Genomic DNA, 21,833 nt, shown 5'->3' with positions numbered 1-21,833 from the left:
TTTTTTTATATATAGCGCTTTTATCCAAAGCACTTTACAGGAGTTAGCGAACGGTACAAACAACATTTGGAAAGATCATGAAGGGGTCCGCCGAGACCCTCAGCGATTTTTAAGTAGTCCGTGAAAAAAAAGTTTGAGAACCACTGTACTAGAGTGTTCTACTGTGCTCTTAGGAGGGGTATGGGCGTCTCCTCTGCATGCTTTAGACTCAAAAATGGTCCCAGTATTTTAAAATTTACACCATAGGATTAGCTTCCATGAGATCCTGCTTTGTGCTGGGCTTTTGTTGCATCTCACAAGCTAAGCAAGGTCTGGTCAGTTTGCTCTTTGGATGGGAGACCTACGTGGGCCACTGAGGTGTTGCAGGAAAGGGGTGTTGGTGATTCAGTGAGCGATGTTCTTTTTCTCCCAAGCTGATAATAAAGTAGTGCCCCAGCAGGGTGCTAGGGGGCGTCGTGCTGCTGGATTTCCTATTGTTTGGCTCCTGACTACTTACAATGATTCCAGATCTGATTCCGTGGTGCTTTTCGTCACGCTAGGAGAGTTAACCCTGGATTCCTAGTCAGATTCCAGCCTGGCAAATTGTATTATCTCCCTGCTTTTCTTGTGCAGTTCTTATTGGCTAGAGGAGTCCCCATTTCTTAAGCCACCCCGTAGCGCTGCTGTGAACCATTAACCAGCTGTTGCGTCCTGCCCCAGAGGTGGCTGCAATTTGGTGACGTGATCCATGGATGTCGATTACCTGCCTCGGGGTGGGGGGCGGGGGTTGAGAAGAACTTGTTTGATGCTAACGATTTGTTTTGATCCCCCTGGGTGCACGTATAAAGTATCGCCATCATTATGATTACCTCTTGACCTGCCAGTCTGTCTCTTTCCAGGGTACAATGCGCTCCACCTGGCCGCGAAACACGGCCACCCACAGTGCGTGAGCAAACTGCTGCAGGTAAGGCAGCCAAGCAGGAGCAGTGGGAACCTGGAGTTCGACAGGGAGGGATGTGTCCATTGTTGGTGTTGAAGCACCGAGGGCTGGAGATCAGGGTGCAGGGAGCTTGTGGGGAATCTAGCAGCCCTCATAGGGTTCACCTCCTGCGGAAGCTCCTGGCCACGCAGGGAAATTGTCCATGCGTCCTTTCAGTCTAGGGAACAACCTAGGCAGGGTTAGAATTGCCATCTAGGTGTGAAATCTCCATATTAGTGCTGGTCAAACGTTTGCCATCTAAACTGGTTTTCAATGGAAAATTGGGATGTTGACCAAGTGTTTTGTGAAAAGTGTCTGCTTTCCAGGGAAAAACTCGGTTTGTGTTTTTGTGTGTGTAAAAAACCGGAATCCCTCAAAAACCAAAATATTTTGATTGGGATATGCTGCCACAGTGCCCCTGCCCCTATTTTCCTCTTTAGGCTGTCTCCTTTGATGCACCATGGCCGGGGTCTCCCATGATGGACCTGCCTCCCCTCGCCAAGAAGGGAGACCATGGTGCATCATGGGAGTTGTAGTCCAACCAAGCAGCCCTGCCTATAGAAGAGAATGTGAGCCTGGGGCACCCAAACTACAACTCCCACGAGGCACAATGGCAGCATTTGAGACATTTAAAATTTTCAGCCAAAATCTTTCAGTCTGCAAATTTTTGGTGAAAAAAATCAAAATTTTCCCTGGGGGAAAATCCCATTTTCTAACCAGCTCTGTCCAGTCCATGAATGACCCCCTGAGCTGTTTGGTCTCCTCCAGAGGCTATTACATGAATAAGTCAGCAAGATAGAGTTTAGGTCAATACATCCCACCCCTCAGCCTTTCTCTTCTGCCTTCCCTACTGACTGTGTGACTGGACACAGCAGAACTTCGCTGCTTAGCATTACAGGGTGGGCACCTGCATGGAAAAGGGGACCTTGATCCTGGCCAGTTACCCTTCCTTTTGTGGGTGACTTCAGACGGTGCCTTGCTGAGCCAGCCAGGGATTTGCTGAAGGTGTCACCGCAGAGCAGCAGTGCCTTGGTGCTGTGAATAAGGTGCGGTAGTGTAGTTGAGGGTAAAAAAGGGAGTTTACCCACTTCTCATGTGGGGAATGTGGTTTTTAGTTCAGGTGAGTTTTGATGTGCCTGTGCTGTTGTGGCTTACAGCCAGCAGACAAGCATGTGGGTCACACCCTGGCTTCCATCTCCCCGGTACTGTTTGCAGAGTGACCCCAGTCCTGAATTTCCCCCAAACCGCCTGCCTCTGCAGCATCCAGCCCTCTCCTGGAACACAGAGAAATTATTAACTTGGTTCCCCTCTGAAGAGTCAATATACGGCAGCTCATTCATTTAATTGGGATTTGACAAACACGCTGATTTCAATCACAGCACTGCATTGGTTTATAGAAAACGTAAAACAAGGTTATTAAACAAAAAGTCAGAGGCTTGAGTGATCCCAAATGTAAGGAATAAATGCTTACAAACAAAGCAGAAGTAAAAATGAGCCTCTGTCAAGGCTGTATCCTCACTTTGAACTTTAGGGTACAAATGTAGGGGCCTGCAGGAAAACTTCTAAGCTTATCTACCAGCTTAGCTTTGGTCCGCTGCCACCATCACAAGAATTCCCTCCCTGGGAAGCCTTGAGAAACCTTTCACCAATTCCCTGGTGAACACAGATCCAAACCCCCTTGGATCTTAAAACAAGGAGAAATTAACCATCCCCCCTCCTTCCTCCCACCCTCCTTTCACCAACTCCTGGTGAATACAGATCCAAACCCCCTTGGATCTTAAAACAAGGAGAAATCAATCTGGTTCTTAAAAAAGAAGGCTTTTAATTAAAGAAAAAGGTAAAAATCATCTCTGTAAAATCAGTATGGAAAATAACTTTACAGGGTAATCAAACTTAAAGAGCTCAGAGGACCCCCCTCTGTCTTAGGTTCAAAGTACAGCAAAACAAAGATAAACACTCTGGTAAAAGGTACATTTACAAGTTGAGAAAACAAAGTAAATCTAAGACGCCTTGCCTGTCTTTTTACTTACAAGTTTGAAATAGGAGAGACTTGTTTAGAAAGATGGGGAGAACCTGGATTGATGTCAGGTCCCTCTCAGTCCCAAGAGCGAACCACCCTTAAAACAAAGAGCACACACAAAAGCCTTTTCCCCCCCCAAGATTTGAAAGTATCTTGCCCCCTTATTGGTCCTTCGGGTCAGGTGTCAGCCAGGTTACCCGAGCCTCTTAACCCTTTACAGGTAAAAGGATTTGGAGTCTCTGTACACAGAGAGCTGTTACCCTTCCCTTTATAGTTATGACAGCCTCTAAGACTAAAACTTGATTTGAGAAAGTTACAATCTTGGCCCAAGTAGGTTTCTCACCTAAATTTAGTTCCCAGAAACTTCAGCCCTCTTGGCTGAAGGACTCAACCTTCTGTGATTTCAAGAGCTCTGCCCCCTTGAATCCCCCAAGTGATGGACCACTACGGGGTTCTCTCCCCTTTCTTTTTATAATCCAGGAAACCTTTGCAATGTATTATTTGACAACTAAGCCCAGACCAAGGTTCTCTCTCCTGTCACAGGCTTTCATAAAAGACCATACCTGCGACACTTTGATAATACAGTAATGTAAACCGCTGAGTCAACTGCTTATCATTTGAGGTTCAGACCCCTTGTCTTTGGCCTGGAAGCTATCTCCTCCACTTGCTAGGTTGGTGGCTTGGTTTATCTGTTATGTAATCGTACCTTCATTGTCTCTGCCTGACAACCAGGCTGGTCAGACAAGCAAATACACATTCCTTTATCTCAGGCAGACTGGTCTGATGGATTGCTTGCCCAACACATTTTAAGAACAATATTCTAGAACATATAACTCTTTGTACGCACCCCGTACATACATCACACAAGAATATTAATGATCGGTGAGTTATTAGTTTTCCATTGATGTATTGTTTGCCAGAAGCTGGGAATGGGCGACAGGGGATGGGTCACTTGGTGATTACCTGTTCTGTTCATTCCCTCTGGGGCACCTGGCATTGCCCACTGTTGGAAGACAGGATACTGGGCTAGATGGACCTTTGGTCTGACCCAATATGGCCGTTCTTATTACAGGCAACCTTTTGGGTGTATATCATGACAACAGTGTGTTAGGTGTAGTGAATATGTCAGGCCTGACAAGAATTGCTGACACAGAGTAGTACCTACCCATGGGTCTCTCTGACAAGTTACCCACTTCTTCTTCTTCTTTTTTTAACTCCCACACCACTGGGAAGGTGGTTGCCCCCTGTTCTTCACTCACCATCTTCTCTGCCCATTAGGCATCTTGCCCGGTTGATGGAGCCGACAGCAACGGCTGGACAGCGCTCCACCATGCAGGTCAGCCGAGGACCCTCCGTCCCACTTGCATCTTCCCCTTCCCCCATCTTAAACGCGGGTGTCAAATCAGCTGGGTAAACCGCCCGCCGGTAACTTGACTTATAGTGAGGATTTCAAAGGCAGGTGGCTGTGCAGAAGGGTGAATGCACAGGGGAGTGAGGGCCAGGAATGTGCCCAGATTCCATGGTGATGGGGCCACGTGGATCCAGTCTCCCTAGACAGAAGAGTATGCTCTCTCCAGTGTAGTACCTTGGGATTTGCCATTCTGGGCCAGATCCTGGCATGGGGGAACATGGAGGGGCAGTGAGCAGGGGTTCACAGCCTCTCTCTTCCTCTCTAGCTGTCAGTGGCTGCATCTCATGCTCCGAGATTCTCTGCGATTTCAAGGCCTCCTTGAATACCAAGGACAAGGTAGGTGGTTCTTTCCATCAGGTTTATGCTTTGTTGACCTTCAGGGGTTTGATTTCCGCTGCACAGAGAGTCACCACAAACCTAGGTGCCCCTTACTCTCCATTGGAAAGGTGGTGTAATGTAGCTGAGACCCAGATGTGCAGAGATCACCTCACCCACCACTGAAATGCAGCCACTTCTTGGGTGGAACGCAGCAGCAGCTAAACAGAACACAGCAATAACAGATATACCTATTTTACCTTCAGCTCCTAATGGATGTTGCTGTGTAAGTACCCGAGATCCACAGAATAATGCCTGGTGTTAAAGGACATGAAGCGAAGAGGAATCTTGCATCTAAGGCTATATCTACACTACGGCCTCGGCAAAATCTATGTCGCTCAGGGGTGTGAATATTCCACACCCCGAGTGACATAAGTTATCCCGCCATGAGCGTTCATGTGCACAGCGCTGTGTTGGTGGGAGAACTTCTCCCGCAGACGTGGCTTATGCCGCTCGTGGAGCTGGGTTTTCACCAGATGCGTCTTCACCAGATGCGCTGGGTTTTACATCTCTATTTAGTTTGCTTTCTTTGCACATGGTGTCCACCTTACAAAATAATATCTCGTCCCGCCTCAGGAAGGACAGCCCAGTGGTTAGGGCACTCGCCTAGGAGTTGGGAGACCCGAGCTCAATTCCCTGCTCTGCCACAGACCTCCCGCGTGACCTTGGGCAAGTCATTTAGCCTTCCTGTGCCTCCCCCTCTGGCCAGTGGGATAATAGCCTTGCCCTGCCTCACGGGTGGGCTGGTTAAAGATTGTGAAATGCTTTGAGTTCCCCTGCTGGACAGCGCTCTAGAAGAGCCAGGTGCCATTATGATTAAGGGAAGGGTTGGTGACCGCCTGCCTGGTGATGGGACAGGGTGTGCTTCATGGGCTCGTCCGTCTGCAGTGGGGTCTGGCTCTGGACAGATGGGAGACGCTCCCAGGAGGCGGGTACCAGACAGCGAAGAGGGCTGTATCAGAGCCAGGCTACCCGCTGCTGCTCATTTACCCCCTTCCCCCCACTGACTTTCCTTCGCCATGCCCCTGCTATAGGATGGCTCCACCCCTCTGATCCTGGCAGCTAAGATGAGCCACTCGGAGCTGTGCCGGTACCTGCTGCATCGTGGAGCTGCTGTGAACAGCAGAGACCAGCAAGGCAGGTGAGCTCTGAAGGGCCCTGGAAGGAAGGGGGGCTGGAGAGGAGAGGGTTAAAGAATGGGGGTGGGGAGACTCATGGCGGAGAAGTGAGTCCTACCAGTGGGCAGGACTGAGAGCCTGGATCCGACTAGGGGCCAGAGGTCTCCAGATGGCCACCTCTGGGGGAGCTGCTCAGGGCCTGGATCCGTCTTGACGCGAGGGGGTCGGGATGAGTCAGGCAGGCGCTGGCTGTGGATCTGCGAGGAAGCGTCTTACAAAGCCGTAACCTAAACGGCCTGCGCAGATCCCGCCTTTGCCTCGTGTGGGCAGGGTGATGGTGCAGGTGAGCTCCCTGCCTTGAGATGGGGTTTCCCCGTGCAGTGTCTGCTGGAGTCTGGCCGGGGTTCTCACTCCCGGCCTGTCGCTGCGGGATATCCTGGCTGCCCCGAGTCTGATTGCAAACCTGGGCAGTCCTGTCCTCGGGGCGGAGAGGGGAGAGTGGCCAGGAGCAGCGGGAGAGAAAGGCTAGGAGAGTTGGCCCCAGCAGAGATGTGGGTTCCCATCCAGTTCACCAGCCTCATGCCGCTGGCTCCGGAGGGTGAGTGGGGCCATCTCTCTCCCCCCACCCCCGCTCTAGAACAGCCCTGATGCTGGCCTGCGGGAACGGCAGCGTGGAGACGGTGGAAGTTCTCATCCATGCCGGGGCGCGGGTCGGCCTGGTGGACGCCAGGGGCCAGGACGCAGCGCGCTACGGCCTGGCCACGGGGAACGCCTTGATCCAGCACTACCTGCAGGACGCCTCCCAGCGCCACTCCTGGGCCAGCGGTAAGGTGCCCAGGCCAAACCCCGTCCTTCCCGAGGTCTCAGAGCACCGTGCGGCAGCGTCTCACCCCTGCCCAGGGGGAGGCGGTAATGTCCCTGCTTCGCAGGTGGGGTGACTGGCCCGACTCTGTTGGGTGGGCTCAGGGAGCATGTGTGGGGGTGGTCTCTGGGGCACCCCTCCTTTTACTCGCCCAGCCGCTCAAACTCTGGATGGGAAGTGCCTCTCCCTGGCCTGGCCAGGCCAGATGGGGGTGCTGGAGAGTGACGGGCGGCATCTGCTGAGGGGTGGGAGTTGGGTCCCAGGCTTGCATGGCAGCATGGAGCCCAGAGCCCCAGGGAGGGGGTCTGTCTGTCTGTCCGTCTGCTCCCCCTCGAGCTGAGGGGACCAGGCCACGGGTGGCCAGTGCCCCCGGCCCCCTCTAACCTCCTGCTGGTTTCTGTTTCCTCCCCTCTGCCTCCCACAGAAGAGGAGTCGGCTGAGCGAACGTCGCAGGTAAAGACGCCGGGGGCCTGGCCCAGCAGAGAGCCCCGCGTTCCAACCGCTCAGGGGCTTCCACCGAACTGGGCCGGCCTGACCCGGCTTGGCCGCCTCCCAGGGCAGGGGAAGGGCTCTCCGGGCTCGCGGGAGAACAGAGGCCCCGCGAAGCCCTCCTGGAACATGAGGCTTTTCGAGGGCCAGGGTGGTGGGGAGGGATTAGGAGCCCCTGGGGATGCTCTTCTGAGCTTGCTCCCGTCCTTTCTCCCCCCCCCCCAGTCGGGTTTTGCTGGGAGAGACTGGAGCCCTCTCCCATCCGTATCTCCGCAGACAGCGTCACCGAGCCAGCCTCTGCCCAGCGAGAGGAACGGCACCCCGAGAAAGAGGAAAGCCCCTCCGCCGCCCCCCGGCACCTCCAGCCAGGTGAGGGGGCCACTGGCTCTGCCTCCCCCGCCCCTCCCCACACCCCATCAGGAAGCCGCAGGAGAGCGTCCCCGAGCCTGCTGTGATGTTCCCCAAGGGCTGTGGTGTTTGATGGTCTAGGCAGCTTCCCCGGTGCTGGTGACACACCCTCTAGTAACCAAGCCGGCTGCAGCGTTTGTGCACACCCAGGATGTAGCGATGGGGGCGGGGGCGCAGCTGAGACGGCGAGGGAGGGGACCTACATAAAGGGATTTGACCATAGAGCTGCTAAGGTGCTTATCTAGCCGCCACCCCCCTTGCATCTGGGAGCCTCACAATCCTTAACACGTTTATCTTCACGACACCGCCGTGCTGTGGGCCCCGTTTTACAGATGGGGAGACTGAGGCCCAGGTCCCTCAAGGTCAAATCGTTGATTTCCGTGGGAATTAGTCACCAACATACCTTTGAGGATCTGGGCCTGGGTGACGTGCCTAGGGTCACCCAGGAAGTCTGTGGCAGAGAAGGGAATTGAAGCCGGGCCGTCCAGGCCTTAGACAAATGCCCTAATCATTGTGCCATCCTTCCCTTGTGCAGCCCTAAGGCGTTTACCTGCCCCATGGGACCTTGCTAATGCACCGAGCTCTTCCCCCAGGTCTTTCCTAGGCATGATCGACTTGTGTCCCTCGGCAGTTGAGGGAGACAGGCAGCCTGTGAGGCTTGTGCCCCTGGCTCTGACAAATGGGCATGGTCCAGCAGCCGACTGGCACTGACAGGCCATGGGTAGATCTCAGCTGGGGATGGGGGATTCTAGTTAATTTCTCTTGCCCTGGTCTGGTCGCTTGTCTGCAACGAGGGTTTCCCCGTATGCTGTTGACTGGGTAAGTGCCCCTTCCCGGTGGTGGACGTGGTGTCCGCAGGCAAGGGCTGGGTACACCACTCAGTGTGTTTCTGATGACGGGGTTCTGATGGAGAACAAGAACTCCAGCCCCCGCCCCTCCTCTGGATTTCCCAGTGCTGTCTTAGCCCCTCTTTGGCTCCAGCTGCCTGGCCACTGAGTGTTGGGACCCTGCCATGTCTCTTAAGCTAAGCAGGGACAGGCCTGGTCAGTGGCTGGATGGGAGATGGTGAGGCAGTAGGAGGTGCTCTTCTCTGAGTCTGTGTCTCATGAGGAGGCCCCATGCTGCTGGAAGTGCTGCCTGTCAAAATTTGGGTGTAGATCTCCAAAGGAGGTCAGCGGTATCGTCGTCCTGTTTTACGGGGGAAACTGAGGCACAATTTGCCCAAGGTCACCCAGCAGATCGGGGCAGAACACAAGGCTCCTGAGTCCCAGCGCAGTGCTCCGATTACGCGGCAGTCCCAGTGTCCTGGCCAAACTCCAGCTGGCAGGGCCAGCCCGCTCCCTGAAATCCCCCTTGTGGTTGCAGTTGGGTCCGAGACTCTGCTTTTATTTCCATAACCAATGTGTGGTGTGAAACAGCTGCCCCGCTGCCCCCTAGAAGTGGCTGCATCAGGGTATTGGGTGAAACGATCCCTGCACGGGTGTGTGAAGCCATTCAGCCCATTTGGGGAGGGAGGTGGAAGGCATAATGGGACTTCTGCGGGAAGAGAGCTGGGGGCTTACTGGCTAAGCCTCGTTCTCTCTGTGTGACGACTGTTACTGTTTTCAAGCACACCCCACACTCTCCGGAGCACAGCTCCCCTTCCACACAGCGGAGCAGCCGGATAGTCACCGCCAAGCCTTCCAGGGCTCGCCCCGCCCCAGCCGACACGGTGAGGATCCTCTGGCAGGGATAGCGGGATGGGGCGGGATGGGTACCCACTGCTCTCCCCTGACTGCCCCGCCTCTGGGATTCCCCACAGGAGGACAGGGAGGCCTACGAGGAGATTGTCCGGCTGAGGCAGGAACGGGCTCGATTCCTGCAGAAGATCAAGGGTTTGGAGCAGCAGCAGGAGAAGCAGAAGCGGGAGGTACGGATGTGATTCCCCCGCCCCGCGAGGGCCAGGCTCAGCCGAGCCGGGTTTCTGGGCGGGTTGGCGGAAGGAGGATGGGAAGGAAGGGAGCTGCTTGTGGCATCACCTTGGCTACTGCCAGAGGGTCTTGCACCGGCAAGGTGGGTGGGGAGGTAATTGAGAGGGGACACCTCGTGGCTGGGAAAGCCTGGCTGCCCATTCTGCGGCTCTGAGCCCACGATCAGACCTGCTGATGCGTGACCATGGGGAGGACCAGGCTGCGCAGCGTGTTAACCGTCTTGGACTCTCCTTGTGTTCCCACTAGCGGCTGGAGTTGGAGGAGGACTCCCTACGCTCCATGGAGAAGCAGGTAGGCCAGGTGTTATGTCTCCGGAGACTGGACTCGGAGAGCTCCGGATGGTCTCTGGGATGGGAAGGGAAAATGGCTGCATGCGGATGCTTCAGGGCATAAACTGGTCATCAGCTGGGGGTCAGGAGGAAATTTTGGGATGCCAGTGCCAGGTTAGGGATATCTGTCCTCCAAAGCATCTGGGATCTGCCACCATTGGAACAGGATACCAGACTAGATGGATCCTTGCTGGGCCCTGGTCTGGCTCTGTGGCCTTGTAAAAGATCCACCCCACCTAGTTCGGAAGGTACGGACGGGAATCGGCGCGAGTGTCCGGCTCTAATGCTGCGTCTCATTTTCTGATCCAGATAAAGGAACTCCAGCAGCAACTGGCGGACAGCGAGGGGGAGAAGGAGCATTTGAGGAAGGAGGTTGAAGTGCTCCGGAGCCGCTTGTCCTTGCTGGAGGTAGGACAGCAGGGGACACGGAGCTCTAGGTCTTACTGAGTCATGCAGGAGGTCAGTGAATTGTGGGACTTTCCCCGAGGCTGGCTCAGCTGCGGTAGGGACAGTGGGCTGTCATGGTTAGCATCAGCTGCTGCCTGTCTCAGTGACTGGCGCCGTGGGACAGCACAGGGAATGGGGCGGGGGGGGGGGCTGTAATCTCGGGGGTGTCCCTGACTGCCTGCCTGTCTGTGCCCCAGAACGAGAAGGAGGACACCAGCTACGACATCGACACGCTGCAGGACGAAGAGGGGGACCTGCTGGAATTCCCAGGTTGGTCATCGCGCCCTGCCTGCTGCTCTCACCGAGGGCACGGCCCTGCGAGGGGCTGAGCGTGCCCTGCAGAGCGGGGACTGACCCTGGGCTCTGCAAATCTTTAAACATGAGCTCCTGCTGCCTGGGCTGAAAGATGGGGCTGTATTCGCCAAGCACGTAGCAGGCCCCTCCACCAGTGCACCAGGCCCAGCCCTCGCCAGGGGATGGAGCACCGCCCTGGGCCGGGGTGCGGCTCCCATGGGAGAGGTGGCCCCTTGGCACCTTGCAGGATTGGGCTCGTGCTGGAAAACGCCTGGGAAGGTTTGGCAGGGGGCAGCTCTCAGGGTGGGGGTGGGGCTGTTCGGGTCAAGGACCAGGGTTAGTTAGTGATGGGGCTTTGTGGGGGCGGGGGGTTCTGCTGCTCTTTCAGGGGCAGAGCTGCTGCTGTCCAAGAAGACCCTGAGTCTGTCCACGGAGGAGTTGCTGGCCACGCTGCAGGGCCAGGTGCAGTCGCTCACCGTGCAAAACCAGGAGCTGCTGGAGAAGATACAGGTACCGGCTCGTCCCCCCTTCAGCCAGCTGCGCGCTTCGGGTTTCCCCTGCTAGCATCCCCTGGAGGCCCTCTCTGGTCCCCCCTCCCAGGGCCAGCATCTCCTTAGTGTGCCGGTTCAGGGCTGGGACCCAACGGGCCTGGGTGAGCCAGCGGCTGCTGCCTTGTGACGGATGCGGATGGCAGGTTTCTGACCCCTAGCACGCGGCAAAGACCTCGGCCTGCCCCCATCTCTGTCTGTAACCTTTGCACCGTCCTTCATACTGAGTTCTCCTCCCCTGCACGCGATCCTGCTGTCACCCCTGTGCCGCTGCCCCTGCTCCGTCTCGGTGGGAGCCCTCCAGACCCTCTGGTTCCCTGACCACACGATGGCTCTTCCCTTCTCCGTGGTCTCTCCAGACTCAGGGAGGTGCAGGAAGCCGCCACCTGCCTTACTGTGTGTGCAGAGACATCAGACCATGCCGCCGCCCCTGCTACCCCCCTCAAATGGCCCTGCAGGCTCCCTGCTTCACCGTAGGGCCCAGCTCGAATTTGCTGGGGACGCCTTCTGAAGTCGTCTTCCAGCCTCTTCTCTTCTCTCCCGTCTGCCCCCAACCTTTGTAGCCTAATCTTTGCTCCTTTGCCTTGTACTTACCCGCTCGGCTCCAAGGCCCTGCTGTCTAACTCTGTCGCTGTATCGTAGCCCGCTGTGCAGTTAAACTACAGGGCCTGAGTCTCCTCCCACGCTGGTGTAAATCAGGGGTAACTCTGCCCACATCAGCGGACCTGGACTGGTGTAATTGATGGAAGGAGAGATCAGGCCCTGGGAAGCACCTCAGGAGCTCTGGGCCGCTCCATACAGCAGGCACCGTTGTGTTGTGCTGCTGTAATCCCCCTGCGGGTCTCGGGGTCCCAGTGAGGAAGTCTCATGGTTTTATCCCCCCGCCCTTGGCAGATCCTGGAGAATTACGAGAAAGACGAGAGTGACGTGGGCCCGGCGGAAGACTTCGTCCCCATCGTCCTCTACGACTCCCTCAAGTCGGAGTTCGACCGGCTCAGGGAGCAGCACGCCGAGGCCCAGGCTGCCCTGCAGGCTCTGGAAGGCAGTGGGCCCCACGGTCCCTCCTGCGAGCTAGTCCCGGTGGAGGCTTACAAGCAGCTGAAGGCTGAATACGAGGCGCAGCTCCAGGCCTTAGAGGAGGCGCTGCAGAGGAGTAACACCCCAGCTGAGCCCGAGGGGAAAGGCCAGGAGCCGGGCCAGGCCGGGGTGCCGGCAGAAGGAAGCAGCAGGGAAGGAGGAGCTGGAGATGCGGCTGTGGAAGAGCTGACCAAAATGCTGGCTGAGACGCGGGAGAAGCACGAGGCAGCCGTGGCCGAGCTGCAGCTACTGCGGGAGCAGATCCAGCTGGGCATCCTGTCCGTGGAGGAGCCGGAGGCGGCTGAGAGCTCCGGGAGCGAGCTGGAGACGGTGAGGGCAGCTCTGCGGAAAGCCCAGGAGGCCCTGCTGGAGAGAGACCAGAGGGTGAAGGACCTGGAGGGGCGGCTGGCCGCCCAGGAAGAAGCAGCCCGTCGAGGCCGCTCCGCCGAGGAGACGAGGGCGGCCCTCGGCGTCTCCTTGGGAGAAGCCGCCGCGGAGAAGGCCGAGCTGCTGGAGAGGTGCCGCCAAGCGGAGGCAGAAGCGGAGCAGCTGAGGCGGAGGGTGGAGGAGGGAGCCGGGGAGCTGCAGCGAGCAATGGGACACCTCTCGGACAGCCAGAGGCTGGAGGAGGAGAACCGGCAGCTCGGCGAGCAGCTGGACGAGCTGAGGGGGCAGCACGAGGCGGTGCAGGCCCGGCTCCGAGAGGATCAGGGCAAGAAGGAGGAGGAGCTGAGCGCCCTGAAGGAGCAGGTGGCTTCCGAGAGCATCTCCAGGCAGGAGCAGGAGGAGCTGGCGGGGGAGCTGGGCCGGTTGTTGGCCGAGTCCAACAAGAAGCTGCTGGAGCTGGAGGAGAGGCACAGCGCCGCCCAGCGGGAGGCGAGGGAGCTGCAGCAGGCGGCGGAGCGGTACCGGCGGGAGTGGGTCCCGCCGGCCGAGCACGCCCGAGCTAAGGAGGCCCTGGTGGGCAGCGTCCGGGAGCTGAAGGCCAGAGCCCAGGAGCTGGAGCGGGAGCTGGCCGCCAAAGCCCAGGAGGCCTCGCGGCTGCAGGGCGAGCTGGCGAGCGCGCGGGAGGGCACGGTCCCCAGGGAGGAGCACGAGCAGCTGCGGTGCAGCCTGCAGGCGGAGGTGAGCACGCTGAGCCTGAAGCTCAGCGACCTGGAGCGCAAGCACGAGAAGACCTGCACGGAGGTGTTCCAGGTGCAGCGCGAGGCCCTCTTCATGAAGAGCGAGAAGCACGCGGCCGAGGCCCAGCTGGCAGCCGCGGAGAAGCAGCTGCAGAGCCTGCGGGCCGAGTCGGGCCGGATCCAGGAGCTGCACGGCCACATCGAGGACTCGGCCAAGCTGGTCAAGGAGAAGGACAGGAAGGTGGGTCTGGGCTTCCCCATCACCCCGCCCACGCTAGAGCCAGGTTCGATGTGGGACTGGGGACCCCATAGCCCTGCCCACAAGAGAGCCATGGGTAGGGGTGAAATTTGGGTCTGGGGATCCCAGATCCCTGCCCGCGATAGAGCCACGTGAGGCGGGTGAGAGGTGGGTCTGGGGCCATGCAGCATTCCCCGAATGTACGTTTCTTTCGAAGGGGGAACGCCGCTGCCTGGCACATCTTTCTGCTAGGCAAAAGGGCGAGAAAGTGAGAGGGGAAGGTTCCCCCAGGGAAACGAAACAGAATTTTTCTTCACCATCTTTGGTCACGGAGCGAAAAACCTCCAAGAAAACAACTCGTTTGTCACCATTTGCGGCAAAAGAGACCAACCCACCTCCCCCCCCCCGGCTCTAGTAGGGACAGGAGCTGGCTGGCCAGCAACAGACGTTGGCGCCGCTGGCTCTTTAGCTGTTTATCTGCCACCCAGAGCAGATCGCACCCTTCTGCTGCCCAAAAGGCCAATGCCCCAGTGGAATGCGGGTGCCCCCAAAGGAGGAAGCTGCAGCAACCAAAGGGTTAACGAGCAGGTCTGGCTCCGTGGAGGGCTGGCCGGGAGGGTGACGCAGGGGAGTTGGGCTTTGGAATCCCTTGTGCTGCGGGTCCTGTAATCATGTGAGACTTTGCCCTAGACTCTAACCCGCCCTGGTGAACTCAGCCAACCCTTCGTGACCGGCCGATCCCTTCGCCTTTGCAGATCACCGAGCTGTCCAAGGAAGTCTTCAAGCTGAAGGAGGCCTTGAACAGCCTGTCTGAGCTCTCCGGCCAGGGGGGGACCCTGCCCAAGGTGGCCCCGCAGAAGCAGCAGAACCCGCAGGAGGTGGCGAAGCTGCAGGGCACGATAAAGGCCTTGGAACAGCAGCTGGCCGTGGGTATCCGGGACCAGCTGGCCCTGGGAGAGGGGAGGAGCAGAGCCCGCCACAGAGCGGGTCCCTGGGCTCTGTGGTGGTAGTCCCCTGTTGGGCTCGGGGACAGCAGGGGCTAAGCGCTGACCTCGGCTGCGTCTGGAAACTGACGTGCAGCTCGGGACCTGGGGGCACCGTCTGGGCAGGTGGAAGCCGCAGAGTCGCTGGCTCCGAGGTCTGCGTGGACCATGCTGATTCAGGGGCCCAGCCCCACAAAGGTATAATAGGCTCCTAACTCCCATGGGAGCTAGGCTCCTAAATACCATTAAGGATCTGGGCCAGTGTGTCTTGGCCCGATGCCTTCTGCCCTTCCGTCCCTGGTCACAGCAGAGGTCCAGCGGTAACCCCTGTGCTAAAACAGCCACATCTTTATACTGCACTGAGGGAGTTGCTTTAGCTGGGTACCAAAGGGGAGTGACACCGGTTCCCCTCGGCTGTGTCCGGTGTGCGAGCCAGAGCAGGATCCGATTCCGGGCCCCAGCTCGGTGCCGTGTCTGGCAGGGGGGCGCTGGTCAGAGGGGCCGTGAGCGGAGAGTGGCCGGGTCCCATTGGGACTGTAGTGTGACTCCCCCCCGTCTCGCCTTGGTTCCAGGAGACGGAGACGCACCACCTCAAGGTCGTCTCGCTCTACCGGAGCCACCTGCTCTGCGCGATTCAGGTCAGTGCGCGGGGGGCAGGGCTGGGCTGGGGGCGCCGTATCTCGCGGTTATTGGGCATGTGCGTTCGCTATTCTGTGTGTATCCGTCCATGTATCCGTCCGTGTTTCTGAATCAGTGTGGGTGTTTGCACACGTGTGTGTCAGTATATGTGGGTGTGTGTTTGCACATGGGTGCGTGTCAATGTAAGTGGGGGTGGGTGTTTGCACGTGGGTGTGTCACTGGACGTGGGGGGTATTTGCACACGTGTGTGTCAGTATATGTGGGTGTGTGCACATGGGTGCGTGTCAATGTAAGTGGGGGTGGGTGTTTGCATGTGGGTGTGTCACTGGAAGTGGGGGGGTATTTGCACATGGGTGTGTCAGTATAAATGGGTGTGTGTTTGCACACGTGTGTGTCAGTGGAAGTGGGGGTGTTTGCATATGGGTGTGTCAGTATAAGTGGGTGAGTGTTTGCACATATGTGTGTCAGTGGAAGTGGGGGGGTGTTTGCACATGGGTGTGTCAGTATAAATGGGTGTATGGGTGTGTATTGGATGATTGTCTGAATTCCAAGCATTTCAGACAGTGGTTACTAGGCCTGTGTGGACCTACAAAAACGACATCCCAGTCTCCCCCGATTTCCATCCCTGCCCCTGAGAGCCCCAGCACTTGAAGGACGTGACCTTGGAAGTGCCATGCTCCTTGGGGGTGGGGAATCCTGGCCTTGTCCCTTGGGGTCAAGCAGGAGTTTGAGGAAGGGCGGAGGGTCTCAGCACACATTGGACAGGAGCTGGTGGGTCATGCTGGGTGGAAGGACACTTGTGCGGAAGGCAGGATCCTGTGAGCCATGTGTATGCCTGTGTGTGTGTGTGCATGTCGAGTGCACGCTCCTTGCCACGGTGTTTCTCCGTGCCCGGGACACGCGGCGGGTCCGAGGCGTGCGGTGCACACGTGGCGACATCTGCGTCTCTGTGCCCGGGACGTGCGGCGGCTCCAAGGTGTGCGGTGCACACATGGCGACGCCTGCGTCTCCGTGCCTGGGACGTGCGGCGGGTCCCAGGCGTGCGGTGCACACGTGGCGACGCCTGCGTCTCCGTGCCCGGGACGTGCAGCGGGTCCGAGGCGTGTGTGTCTGACAGTGTATGTGAAAAGCAGGGAAACCAACATTGGAACAGCCTTTTTCTCCTCCAGCTGAGCTCCCGAAATGTAGCGCTGGGCCAGAACCAGCCCCCCAGCTCTGGGCTCCCCTGGCCTCTGGGATCTGGAGCTGAACTTTGCATCCTGAGCCCATTTCCAGCAGAACGAAGGAATTATCTCGCTGAGCATCCGGCAGTGGCCATGTGCTCCTGCCTAGGGTGTGAGCAGGAGCAGGGCCGTCTCCGTGGCTTAGGTGCAGGGGTCTGGGCTCTGCTCAGCTCGAGAGCGTCTCTGCTGGGCTGGCCTGCCCTGCCTTAGCCAGTGGGGCTGGCGGAGGGTGGGAGTCAGGGCAGCCGCTGATTTCCCCGCCTCCATCTCCTTTGCAGGGCCACATGGACGAAGACGTGCAGAGGCTCTTGTACCAGATCCTGATGATGCAGCGGCTGCAGGAGCAAGGCAGATGAGCGCCCCGGGGCGAGGGAGCCCGGTTCCTGGTTCCGAGCAGGGGACTCGCACGCAGAACCGGCTGGACTCCAGCGTCAAGCGGCGGCGCGAGGCCCTGCGCACACGCTTCCTCACCGAGATCAAGGCGCACGTGTGCTGGGTGACCACCGGGGGCGGCGCCTTTGCTCCCGTTCCTGGGCAGCCTGTGCTGGGAGGTGCCCGTGGGCGGGTGGCTGGAAGGTGCCTCGTGGCAGGTCCAGGCCCTGCTCACACTGCCCTTTCCATCGGTGCTTTCACCTCGGCAGCCTCCGAGACGGGCCGGGGGAACCGGGCTCCCTACCGGGCGAGGGGCCCGTCCTCGCTCCGTGGGCAGAAGGGGAGAGGCTGCGGTAACTCACCAGCTCCTGCCTGCGTCTCTCAGCAGAGCATCCACAGCAATAAACTGTTTATACTCACTCAGCAGAGGCTCGCTGGCTTTCCTGCGTGGGGAAGGGACACGGGGGGGGGGGGGTCATACATGCGGGAGCGGGTGCCAGGGTGACGCGGGCAGATGTTGAGCTGAATGTCCCACTGCTGCCCTCCTCCTGCCTCGCAGCACCTGCTAGTCCAGGCTGGAGCCCCTCCTGACGTGGGCCTGTCTGGACCTCCGCGGGGGGCTGCAGGCCAGGGCGGAGGTGCACTGACAGTGTTATAGCTGGAGCTGACCATTGGAAAAGCGGGGGGAGGCTCCGGGTCAGGACTGGGGGGTGCTGGCAGAGCTGAGTATGGGGGGAGCCGAGGGCTGGAATAGCAGGGGGGCTGCAGTTTGGGGCTATTCCAGTCCAGGACTCTCCCCCCAGGACAGCAGCTCCCACCCCACCTGTTATTCCAGTCCTGGCCTCCTGCGTAGCCTTCCCACGCCACTAACTGCCAACGCACATCAGCTTGCAGACCTCCCCCCCCACCCCGTCACCCCAGCTCTGTCAGTGCCCCTCAGTCCCGACCCGCAGCCCCAACCCTCCTCTGCCACTCTTTGGGCCCCCACCAAGCAGACTCAGCCGGTGCTGCTGGACTGTTAACCATTGCTCGCTGGCTCGTTTCACGGGGCCTAGGCTGAGACCCTGCCAAACTCATTCCGTTTGTGGCCAAGGCCAGCTCCGTAGCCCAGCGTTCCAGAGGCAAAATGCTCCTTTTCCATTCGGCCGGCTGGGAAACGTCATTAACAGCACCCCACGAAATGGCAACATTTGGGAAAGGTTTGGCTTGATCCCGGTGATGTCATCCCAGCGGGGGATCGGGCCCCATTCTCCCCCAAGGGAGCTCTCAGCTGGGGACTGACCCAGTGGAGGTGGGGGAGCCTCGTGGTGTCAGCAGGGGGGACTGCGGGGACAGGCTATGAGGGAGGAGAGCTGGTCGGGCGAGAGCTCGGGAGCAGAAGGGGATTTTTGTGGCTCATGGTTTCAGCCAGGACTAGCCATTTTTGGGGGGGGGTCACCTGGGAAGGGGGTTCCCCCAGACACACCTGGGAGTCAAAAACTTAGTTAAAAAAAGGAAAGTTTAGCAAAAATCCTATTGGATGAAAGTGGCTGCGCTGTCCCGAGACACATCCAGGCCCCTGGGGCCCAGTCTGTGTCTGCCCCGAGGACAGCTTTGCACTTGCCGGGGGGGCTGGACTCACGAACCCCACGTTACGGTGCATACTAGGAGTCTGCCCCCGCTCCCGCTTGTGTGAGAGCAATAATTCCCACTGGCTTCTGAGGGGCAGGATCAAACCCCAAATAATCCAGTCGCTGCCTTTTTCTTAAACCCTTGTTTCAAAAGCGCTTTGCCCTGCTGCAGCTGGGCCCAGACCAGCTAAACACCCCCCCCCCCGCAGCTGCCCCCTCATCTCCGAGAGAGACCTGGGCACATGCACCCCAGACACCAATTCCCTCTGTCCCTCCAAACGCCATTCCAGGGACCCCGCCTTGCCCGGGGCGGGGACTTGTGGGCTTTGTGGTTTGTTCCGAGTTGTCTCCGGGAACCTCGGTGGGAAAGGCTCGTGAATTTCCTGAGCGCGTTGTGTGCGAGGAAGTGAGCAGCAGCCGGGCTGAGGTCAGACGGGGATTTTGCTTCCCGAGCCGAGGCTCCTACAGTTGCCTCCGGTTCGCAGCGGCATCAGGACGCCGAGCTGCGCGCGTCAGGTGAGTCTCTGGTTTCCTCTGGGCTTTGAGGGCAGGTGGGGCTGTTTGTTGCTCGTGTGGTTGGGGTGAAGCAGCCCTGACATTCGCTGCCTTTCACGCCCTCCTCTGCGCCCGGGAGAGGGGTGGGTAACTCACCCTCCTAGCATCAGAGCCGCTGTCAACCCTCGAGCGCAGTGGTGGAGTTGCCAGGGGGCGGTGACCAGTGAGAGATCCCCCCCACCCCCCTGCTGAATGTCTAGGTAAGAATCTAGGTGACCAGCTGTTTGGATCTGGCACTGACCGAAAACCGCTGCGATCTCATGGCTGCGGGCTGGGTCCTCAGCTCAGTGCCAGGCAGGACAAAATCCCCCCAGCCACTTGCCCTCCTAATTGGGGTAGGAAGCTCACGGTCTAGTGGCCAGGGCATGGGATGGGGTCTTGGGAAGATCTAGGTTCAATTCCTAGCTCCACTACAGACCCCTTCTGTGTCCCTTCACTTACCCGGTGCTCGGGCCCCTGGTCTGTAACCCTACCTGCTCAAATCCCTGATGGAGGGGGAGATATGTGGGTTCACCACGGGGGTAAGTACCTTGGCAGAGCTTGGGCTGGGCGGCAGGGCTGTCCAGGAGCGAAGGGGCTGTGGAGGCTGAACAAGAGAACAGAACAGCTGGCCCGGGAGCTGCTGTCCACAGGGGACCTGCCTAGCAGGAAGACAGGATTGTCCACCAGAGCCCCTAGCTCTGAATTCACCCCGCCAAACCACAGAGCTCTGGGGCCACGGGGGAATATTAATGCTAAGCCCTAGCTCTTATCTAGCACATCCCAGCAGTAGATCTCAAAGCTCAGTGGTCACTGTCATCACCCCTAGTGTACAGATGGGGAAACTGAGGCACAGAGCGGGGATGTGACTTGCCCAGGGTCAGAGCTAGGAATGGAACTCAGGTCTCCCTGGGCCAGTGCTCTAACCAGTAGGTCAGGCTGCCTCCAAGCGTGGTTTCGCCATGAGAAGACGGTGTCAGCCAAAAAAACCCCCTTTTCTGTCCCTGCCTCGCTGGGCTGCCGGTAAAACAATCCAACCACACTGTGGCTGCCCTGGTGTGTCCTGAGCCTGGCCCCTAGCAGAGAGCGGCAGGGTTTTCATACGTCTGCCAAACAGCATCATTCACCGCAGGGACACCTCTCGGCCACAGAGCCCCAACCACTCACCCAGCCTGGGAAACCCCAGCTGAGACACCTGCCCTGCACGCATGACTCTACCCCCAGCTTGGTTTCTACCCCGGGTAGTTTCCTCCCAGCCCAACCTGTCTCTCTTCTTTCCCAGGAGACGCTGCAGGGCCCTCGGGTGGGGGAATGCCCAGCTGGGCCGAGGGGCTTGCTGCAGGACACACCTGCTTCACCCTGGGGGAGGCCTGTTGGGGACCCACTCTGCCAGCAAAGCAGCTGCCACTGAGCATGGGGCTCGCACACATTCAGCAGCTTCCTGTGGAGGCGCTGGGGCCCGACCCCAATGGGAGAAACAGCAGGCTCTCCTGTTTATTGCGCTCAGTGTCGCATGTCTGATTACCTGCCCTGTGGGTGGGTGGCGTATGTGTGCATTTGGTGCAAGGAGCTCCTGGCCCTCAGAGACCGCGTCCGGGCTTTGGAGGCCAGGGTGGCGGAACTGCAGGAGCTAAGGGAGGCAGAGAGGTATGTTGATGAGACTTTCCGGGACACTGTAGATTTGTCCCACTTCCGGTCGGACAGCCCCAGCGCTGTTAAAGAGGATGAAAGGCTCAGGGAAGGGGAGCGGTCAACGGGAGCAGAGGGAAACCTTCCCATAGTTGGGACCCTCCTTCCAGATGATGTTGGGGTCTCCTTTCGCACTGAGGTTACCTCTCCGGGGGAGGGAACTCCAGTCATTAGGAAAAGGCAGGTGTTAGTAATGGGAGATTCGATCATTAGAAACATAGATAGCTGGGTTTGCGATGACCGGGAGAACCGTATGGTGACTTGCCTGCCTGGTGCGAAGGTTGCGGATCTCTCGAGGCACCTGGATAGACTTATGTGTAGTGCTGGGGAGGAGCTGGTGGTCGTGGTACATGTAGGTACCAATGACATAGGGAAGGGTAGGAGAGACGTCCTGGAGGGCAAATTTAGGCTGCTAGGAAAGAGACTGAAATCCAGGACATCTATGGTGGCATTCTCAGAAATGCTTCCAGTTCCACGCGCAGGACCAGGTAGGCAGAGCTTCAGAGTCTCAATGCGTGGATAAGCCGATGGTGTAGAGAGGAGGGGTTTAGATTTATTAGGAACTGGGGAAACTTTTGGGATGGTGGGAGCCTATACAGGAAGGATGGGCTCCACCTAAACCAAAGGGGATCCAGACTGCTGGCACTTAACATTAAAAAGGTTGCAGAGCAGTTTTTAAACTAGGAGATGGGGGAAAGCCGACTGCTGCAGAGAAGCATGTGGATCGGACAGAGACTTCTCTTAGAGGAGAGTCTATTGATAGATTCTCTAGGTTTTGGTCAGGAGGATGGAAGAGGATAAAGTATGGGCCAGATCAGATGAGAAACATTCACATAAAAAAAAAGAATCTGACACATCAGAAAAGGGCAGACAAATAAACAGTGACAAGTTTTTAAAGTGCCCGTACACAAATGCTCGAAGTCTAAATAATAAGATGGGTGAACTAGAGTGCCTCGTGTTAAAGGAGGATATTGGCATCACAGAAACCTGGTGGAGTGAGGACAATCAATGGGACACAATCATTCCGGGGTACAAAATATATCAGAAGGACAGAACAGGTTGTGCGTGGGGTGGGGGGGGGGAGAGTGACACTATATGTGAAAGAAAATGTAGAA

General features: G+C 58.0%; 1 protein-coding gene across 1 annotated transcript; it reads left to right on the top strand.

Annotated features, from left to right (window-relative positions):
* The first annotated feature begins 727 nt into the window (after positions 1 to 727).
* Positions 728 to 16,982, top strand: ANKRD24 (ankyrin repeat domain 24). The gene is made up of 17 exons (XM_029912286.1): positions 728 to 752; positions 879 to 943; positions 4,257 to 4,314; positions 4,655 to 4,725; positions 5,799 to 5,905; positions 6,520 to 6,707; positions 7,169 to 7,197; positions 7,510 to 7,602; positions 9,443 to 9,550; positions 9,858 to 9,902; positions 10,250 to 10,348; positions 10,585 to 10,657; positions 11,070 to 11,191; positions 12,124 to 13,671; positions 14,424 to 14,594; positions 15,224 to 15,289; positions 16,792 to 16,982. Exons 1-17 carry the CDS (start codon positions 728 to 730, stop codon positions 16,867 to 16,869), a joined length of 2,946 nt encoding a protein of 981 aa, XP_029768146.1. The 3' UTR covers positions 16,870 to 16,982.
* Positions 16,983 to 21,833: the final 4,851 nt, after the last annotated feature.

This window comes from Terrapene carolina, unplaced genomic scaffold (assembly GCF_002925995.2).
Source record: "Terrapene carolina triunguis isolate 2854851 unplaced genomic scaffold, T_m_triunguis-2.0 Scaffold194, whole genome shotgun sequence".
NCBI lineage: Eukaryota > Metazoa > Chordata > Testudines > Emydidae > Terrapene > Terrapene triunguis.
The sequence above is the reverse complement of the archived record's forward strand: the minus strand, read 5'-3'. Positions and strand labels throughout refer to the sequence as shown.